This window comes from Urocitellus parryii, chromosome 1, assembly GCF_045843805.1.
Source record: "Urocitellus parryii isolate mUroPar1 chromosome 1, mUroPar1.hap1, whole genome shotgun sequence".
Taxonomy (NCBI): Eukaryota; Metazoa; Chordata; class Mammalia; order Rodentia; family Sciuridae; genus Urocitellus; species Urocitellus parryii.
In genome coordinates, this window is record NC_135531.1 from 258,831,192 (window position 1) to 258,839,775 (window position 8,584).

The 8,584-nt window shown below is 35.4% G+C and overlaps 1 protein-coding gene across 1 annotated transcript in view; it reads left to right on the forward strand.

Moving 5' to 3' along the window:
* Cps1 (carbamoyl-phosphate synthase 1) overlaps positions 1-5,665 on the forward strand; it is a 115,710-nt gene extending 110,045 nt beyond the window's left edge. The window contains exons 35-38 of the mRNA XM_026403348.2: positions 1,510-1,569; positions 2,290-2,402; positions 3,714-3,843; positions 4,598-5,665. Coding sequence (XP_026259133.1) covers positions 1,510-1,569; positions 2,290-2,402; positions 3,714-3,843; positions 4,598-4,696 — 402 coding nt within the window. The 3' untranslated portion in view covers positions 4,697-5,665. The remainder of the gene's footprint in view (positions 1-1,509; positions 1,570-2,289; positions 2,403-3,713; positions 3,844-4,597) is intronic.
* The last annotated feature ends 2,919 nt before the right edge of the window (positions 5,666-8,584 follow it).

Below are 8,584 nucleotides of genomic sequence, written 5' to 3' on the forward strand. Positions count from 1 at the left end.
ATGGTAATGGGCAGAAGTCCAGGGAAGGTAGGACCTGGAAACTATCTCAGATCCTGGGAAGGAAAGGACAATGGACTACTAGTAAGTATTTGAACGGTGAGTTGGAACATTAGGGAAACCTGTGTAGAAGTAAAATGTGTATATGTGATAGGAAACTTGTTTGGATAACAGTGTAACTGTTACTAGTATAACAGCTGCTTTAAGATCCCAGGCTTGGAAATGCGGAGGTAGATGAAGAAATCTAACATATAAGAAACTGGAAAAAAACAATGATTTCAATAATAATAATAATAATAATAATAATAATAATAATAATAATAATAAATATTTATTGAGAAATATTATTGGGCCTGTCACTGTGCTAAGTTGTAGTATTAGCACTTATGTACCATTTACAATTACTTTATTGAAAATAACACTAACCCTGTGACAAGGTACTGCTGCTATTTCCATTTAAAAGATGAGGAGAATATAGAGAGGTGAAGTTGCTCAAGGTCGTGCAGTTTAGCACATTTTGTCCAATTGTCCCAGATTTGAGGCACTTACAAAAACTTAAATTGAGCAACAAATATACCACTTGTGGTAACTTTGCATAATTGTTATATTTTTAGAGGTATGTTCTTTTGAGAAAAGTAAAAAGGTGAATTATTAGAGCATTTAAAAAATATGTGTCATATATATGAAAAAATATAAAGGATATATAAGCTCTAGATTATGACTCCAACCTATTTTAATATACCTGTGTTGGTTTTCTTATAATATAAGCAGAATTGAAAACTTGGGCTTAAATTGTTAGTAAGTTGTAAGTCCACAAGAAGTAGAAATATTATTGTCATCACTGTTTTAGAAATGAGTGCTCAAAGATATTAACTTCTCTAAGCACATGTTACTTGTGAATGGTAAAGCTAAAATTTGATATGCAGCTTAGAGACTCCAGAGCTCTATTTTTTTTCTCTCTCTCTGTATGTGTGGTATAGAGCTCATTCTTTAATCACAAAATTTTATTGCCTCAGAGTAAATGCAAAATTGAGTTCCAAAAGATTGAGCTATTTCCAGGACCTGTACTTGAGCTACCAGGACAGTGGCTGAGTTGTTGAAGGCAGCATGGAATTAGAACTTAGCAATTAGAGCAGGATGGACAGGCAGAACAACTCAAGAGGAAGACTTGGTGTTCATATCCTAACCCAGGTGTCTTTTACATGCCCCTGACATGGGAAAGGATCCATGTAGAATTGGGGGATCTAAACCTATAGTCAAAGACTAAGTAGATTCAATAGGGAGACTTTGTAATAGTATAGAACAAATCAGTGTGGTTGAAATTTTATCTGTTGGAAAACTACTAAGAACTTATACTCAGTATAGGGAAAAAAAAACTGTCATCTTTAATATAAAGTACCCAGCAACATGTGGTTTTGTCTTTTCTGACAGTGTGAGGGACCGCCATATTGAATATATTTAAATAAAGAGCATATTCATCTAGAGAGTGAATCTTATTAAATTCCATTTCAGCAATCATTCCGTCCAAGATTCCTTGGTGTGGCTGAGCAGTTACACAATGAAGGCTTCAAGGTATGCTATATTATTATTCTTTTCAGTATTTTTGGTTTGCGTTGATATCTGCCCACAAAACTAAATACGGTAGAAAGAGGGAAATAAATCACTTAAAACCTGAAAGGTTTAACTCACTTGGTAGTTTCCAAACTTCAATAGAAGGAAAAGATTAGAAAGACTAGTTTTTAACAAAATTACCACAAACTCAATAGAAGTTGTCAGCTAAAATCTTAGCAAGTTTAGCTGAAGCCTAATTGGAACAAAGTTCCAATGCATTTCCACAAAGTTTTCTTTTTTATTTTCCTGTTTCCATCTGAGGTCATAGTTTCCAGCTGTTACAGTTACAGGCAAAACTTCTTTGCAGTGAATACCTGTACACAAAGCCTGGTTCAGTAAAGCAAAATTATTCTCATGGCTCAGGGTGGGTCTGTGACCATGGGGCTTTGTTGACCTGATAAAAATAAGTCCTAAGCCATGAATAATTCTATATTTTTCTCTTCTACAAAACAGTTACAGCTGAGGTTCTTCTTTTTTTTTTACTACAAATATTTTAAAAGTATTTAAAGTGCCCATGCCTCTAGATTTTGAGTCCTAGTCTCTACTATTGGTGCCATATTACTTCTCCTGCTTATCAATTTCTTCTTTATGTTTTAAATGATACATATATCCTAGTAGGGTTCCTTGATCTACAAAAACTTTGATTATGACACAGTAACTGATTTATCATTTTGAATGCAGCTCTTTGCCACAGAAGCCACATCAGACTGGCTCAATGCCAACAATGTCCCTGCCACCCCAGTGGCATGGCCATCTCAGGAAGGACAGAATCCCAGCCTGTCTTCCATCAGAAAGTAAGAACTGAACTATTTTCTGAGTTGGTGACATAGAGGATTAATTGTGGGAATGAGTATAATATGAATGTGTTATTTTACAATTATAAGCCTTTGAAAAATCCTTTTAATCAACCAATATAAAAATGAATATATTTGTGGATGCTAGTAAAATTTCACTTATGAAATTTTCAAATACTATAGAACACACTTTGTCTATTGTGTGCATGGTATTATGAAACATCTTTCAAATACTTCTTGGTAGGATCATTTTATTGACAGAAAAATGAAAGCAAGAATGAATGTCTTGCAGTACTTTATTTCATGTCAAACTCATGTATATTAAGTGTAAGGTTAATCATCTACATTTCACTGATGTTGTGCATCAATGGGTCAATTTATTGAGCCCTTGCTTCATGAAAAATACTTTAGTGAGCATTGTGGTAAGGTCATCCATCAGATTTCTAAAGTGCTCATTGCCTGATCACATTGTTATCATGCCTTAGACCACATCACCATTAGGTTTTGTAAGACATTATTTCAGAACATTGTGTGAGCCTTCAGGAATACCAGCATGTCAATACTAAACTATGTGGTCTAAGTGCATGGCAAACCATTTCAGGATGTTACAACCTACCCACTGGCTACATTATACCAAATCTTATACATGCTACTATTTGTCCAAGCTTTTAGAAAGCCAACCTATAAATTATTATCAAATTAATAAAAAATGGCATCATGTACAGACCGTCATAGGCTTCCCAAGATAATGTAATTCCTCTCTTTAGAGCTTTGTAATACAATAATCAGTACTACTTTATGCTTTTGGTATTTAACTGTCTAGTATTGTCTATAGCAGCCCAGAAACAAAATGTGAAATAGTTTAATTAAAAATCAGGTTAGCTGTGTTTTTACACCATCTGCTGAGAGGCCCTGGGAAGCAGGCAGTGAAGTAGATGGAATATGAGTTTGGATTGTGGGATAGGAAGGTTTTCATTGATACAGATATCACCACTTTGTATAAAAAAAACAAACAAAGTAAATATGTATCAAATTATCAATTCTTACTATGGTCAGATAGCATTTTTAAATAGAAACATATTTTACATCCCATTAATTAAAATTTCAATTGAACTTTTTTAAGAACACAATAAAAGAGTTATAATCCCCAAATGAGTTTGAAAATTTACTTAGGAATAGAGGAAGGCAGGAGGCAGTCAATTCAGTATGACATTGACTTAAATGACCAAGAGAATCATTTATGTTAGTATTTTAAAAACAAATTATACAATATACAGTGCAAGTTTTAATTTATTTTGTTTATTCTTCCAGACTGATTAAAGATGGCAGCATTGACCTAGTGATTAACCTCCCCAACAACAACACTAAGTTTGTCCATGATAATTATGTGATTCGGAGGACAGCTGTTGACAGTGGAATAGCTCTCCTCACTAATTTTCAGGTATGTTCTCTCCTTTGGGTATAGGCTACACATAGGTTTTATTTTTGGTCCCACACTAAGAATGTTAATCAGTATATGCACATCTCTTTCCTTCTCCTTGCAATGTTCAGAATAGATTGGAATTTTTAATAGAGTCTAAGATAATGGTAGTAACATGGTAGGTCATGGCTTTAATGGGACAGTTGGTGATCAAGCAATTGAGAGCATTAAAATTCTTGAATAACCATGGCTCTTTCATTACTTCATTCCTTATACAAGTACCCTTTGAATAAAAAGTGACAGTGGGGTATGGAATAAAGGTTGAAATTTTATTCCACTGTTTCTCAATGAAAGTGACCACATGTAAGCAAAAGTTAAATAATTGAAGGTACAAGTGCTTGTCCAATCCACAGAAAATGGTTGCATAAGGTCCATTCAGTTTTACTTAGACATGACCCACCAAATTTATCATAGGTAGACTCACAGACTTGAGACTCATTAACCTCCTGCCCACCATATACATAACGTGTGTGTGTGTGTGTGCGCACACATACTAAATCAATATCAATCCCTGGGGGTGGGGGGAGAAATAAGCTTATTCATAGTGACATCTGAGAAATAGGGAAAAATCTCCATGAAATAAAATTTTTTATTCCTTTCATCCCATATCCCTTTAGAAATTGAGAGCACACAGTTGTGACTTTTCACTTCTTATTCATTGAACATTCACTTTCATTGCACGTGGGTTGCTAAGATTCTTATCATTTATTTGCAGGTGACCAAACTTTTTGCTGAAGCTGTGCAGAAATCTCGCAATGTGGACTCCAAGAGTCTTTTCCACTACAGGCAGTACAGTGCTGGGAAAGCAGCATAGGGATGCAGAAGCCCAGTCCCATTCTTCAATCAACCTGAGCCCTGTTTTATCAAAATGAACTGATTCCCAACTTTGTTTTCCAGAGATGAATATTGATACCAAACTTTATTTCAGTTTACCCTGTTATGCCTTAATATTTCATATCTTTCACAATTTAATTGTCAAAACTTGATTAGAGTCCTTTTTAAGTAACTCATTCTTCGTGAGATTTTCATCCATTTAATAACACCTGTTTGGGGTGGGCTAGGCTCACCTATGTGTTTATTTGCAGTTAACATTTTATGGTGCTGATTAATGACAATCATGGCAGAAAAAAGTTGCCGTTCTATTTTCTGAACTCTCAGTACTTTAAACATACCCTTGGCATTGTTTTTAAATAGTATCTGCCACACTCAGGACACAGAATACTATAAAAATTTGGTAACATAAAATGTAGGTTTAATTTATGAGCCACTTCATCATGATGTTGTGTATTGCTTCTTTTTGATAATAATTCTCACCTATCTGGCTAATCCACAAATACCATTTTCCGTTCTCATGTGACTGAACTCAAGAAATGTGACAGAGGCCTTTAGGTTAAGGATTTCTTTTCAGGATACTGGTTTGTTGTTTTGGTCTTTGGAGTACGTTCACTGATGGTAGAGAACACTGAGATAGTTAAGTACTTGTTTGTTTGTTTTACTTTGGAGTTTTACGTAGGTAAAATGAAATCTGTAGATTTGTGTCATTCACCCTCTCCTCCGATTTTGGAATGACTTGGAATTCTTGCTTACTCGTTCAGATAATGGATTCTGTCGATCTACTGAGTCCCACATGCACTATGAATTCCACACACTTTAAACACAGGGACACCATTCCTTTTACATACTAGAAAAGTCCTTCTTCTGGGCAGCCTTTGTCATTTTTAAATGTTTTGTGTTATTACAAGTGCTCTAATTGTGAACTTTTAAATAAAATACTCTTAAGAGACATTGCCAGTATAGTCTTGTATTTATTCATTTAATTACACCGATATATACAAATCAATTCATTTCAATGATAACACAGAGCTTAGGGCCAGGATCACATTGCTTATTTTTTTTCTATACAAACTCATAGAGGATATGAGCAAATTAGTGTTGAAAATAGAGGAGCTTTTGTTATTAGTTTTTCATCTTTTTTTTTCCCCTTATCTCTCTCTCTTTTTAATGCAATACTGGGGATTGAACCCAGGACTTCACCCATCCTAGACAAAGCACTCAACTCCATGCCCAGTCCTTTAAATTTTTGTTCGTTTGTTTCGTTTTTGAGGCTGGGTCTCAACAAGTTGCCCAGGCTGCCCTTGAACCTATAATCCTCCTGCTTCAGCCTCTGAGTAGCCGGGATTACAGACATGTGCCACCATATCTGGTTCTTATCCCTCTGGTGTCAATATAAAATTTATAATGTAGGCATGTTGTTATACACCACCTTTGATCTGGATCCTTTAAAATGTGTAGCTACGCCCATACACTGACTAAATATTGTCACCAATGTATAATAAACTTCTATAAGAAGTTTTGTGTAACACAGAAAAGAGTGACTGAACCCAATCAGAGGCTGACACACATTGACTGATGGAGACAGTGCCAATGGGCACAGTGATGCTGTATCCTGGACTTACCAGGCTATGTGACTTTGTGACAGTCCTAAGATAGTGATGCCATATAGATTTTATTCATTGTCTCTCATCCCAAAGCCAATTGTTGACCATTTTGCATAGATCTATATGACATTTTTCAAACTTGTTTTCTCCATTTCTTTCTTGTTACCACTGTGGATGAGAAATTAATGGCTTCTTCCTTGTAACTGTAAAAGTGTAATTCCTGGTTATTCATACATTTGCCTGAAGATTCTTAACGAGTTTCTGATGTGCTTTATGTAGGATAGCCATGTCCCTCCTACTCCAATTTTTCTAATACTTTTCTCTTAGTATACTACTTGTCACCAATAACACCACCACCACCACCGTAATAATTAACATGTGGCACCTGCTATTTCTCAGGCAGTTCTAAGTATAGTATAAGAACTTGATCCTCAAAATATCCCTATGAGTAGGTGCTGTTATCTCTATATTATGAACAAGGAAACTTCAGCATACAGAAGTTAAGTAACATGCTTAATATCACACAAAATACAGCCTTTTTTGGGTAACTTATACTTTGATCAGATAAAAATAAAAAGAAACCATTTCTCATAGCAAAAAAAGAAATCTTGCCTGATGATATCAGACAAAAGCATTTTGGGGAGATGAGCTCATGTGTTGCACTGTGTTGAAAACTACAGGGTGAGGACATTCATTTAAGGGAATTACAAGTAATCTGATGTGAGTGGAACTCAAGATACACGTGCAGAGAAAGGCTGGACTCTAGAGCTGTGCATATTTAAACAACATCAAAGTTTTAAATCTTTTTATTTTGGAAAAACATTTTGGACTCAAAAGTTTTGGAACTAAAGTATTTAATTTTTTTTGTTTAGTTTTTATATACTTTACCTTATTTGCTTTATTGTGTCTCTTTTTCTTTCTCTAGTACAGGTTTTGTTATTCTAACAAAATACCAAAGGCAGGCTAACTTTATAAAAAAAAAGAGATTTTCTTAGCTCACAGTTCTGGGTTCAAGGACATGATGTTAGAATCAGTTAGACTCTGTTGGGGGCCTCTGTGCATCAGTTGGAATGCTTATGTGAGCAAGAGATCACATAATCAAATAGGAAGCCAGAGAGACCCAAGGGTCAGGATTAGGCTTATATAACAACTCACACTCAAGAGAACCAACCAGAGTCACACAAGAAATACCTTACTCCTTTCGAAGGGAAGGGCCCCACTAACCCAAGGACCTCCCACTAAGACCCACCCCTTAAAGGCCCACACCATTTTCCTACCATTCTGGACACCGAGTCTCCAACACATGCTCCATTGGGGAGACACACTTAAATAATATCCAAACCATAGCACTGTCATAATTATGAATCTCTCTCTCAACTCTTTTACACACATACACACACACACACACACACACACAAATTCATACTCACACACCATATTCACACTCACAGAGAAAGATAAAGATTGCATTTTGACCAAAAGTAAACAGGCTGGTAGGGACAAATTTAGAAATGCAACTCAGTTTGAAATAACTTCCAAATATTTGAAGTGATATTTAATTTTTGTATTGTGGGGATTTAATAAAGTTTCTTACCTTTTATATTAATTTGAACAGAATATTTGCCAAATTCAGTAACATCAGAAGCTAATAATAATTAATCAGCAACCTGGTTGGTTTCTATATGAACACTGTCTTGAGGGTGTAATCAAGAATCTTTGGGAAACCAAAGACCAGATAGATCCCTTTCATGATGGTGAAAATAGAATTATGTTAATTATTGTTTTTGTTTTCTTTCTGTCTTCTAATGCTTCAAACTTTAAAAAGACTTCAATAAAAGTAATAGAGCATTCAAGAACTTTGGTTTGAGGTGAAAAATGAATGCAAGAAAGTAGAAAGAAACATACTTGTGCTCAGTTCTGGTGAGGCACCCTTTTTGGAACACATTTATTCTTTCCTATAAACAGGTTAACACGTGTTTTTAAATGTCTGAATCTGTAATATATCACCAGCGCAGACAACACAGCCACTGTGTCTGTAAAGCCCAGTAGTAAATCCAAGAAGCTTTTCCCATACGGAGCATTTAATAGCATGCAAGGAAGATTGGGTGCGGTTGGGTAGGGAGCAGGAGCTCTGCCAGTTCTGAAAGAAGAGGAGGAATGAAGAACAATCCATTTACAGATTGAGGATTTCGTGACTTTGGAAAGGTAAGTAGAATAGTTTAAGTGTACTTCTGTCAAACTTTCCTCGCCAGCAGCATTCCTGT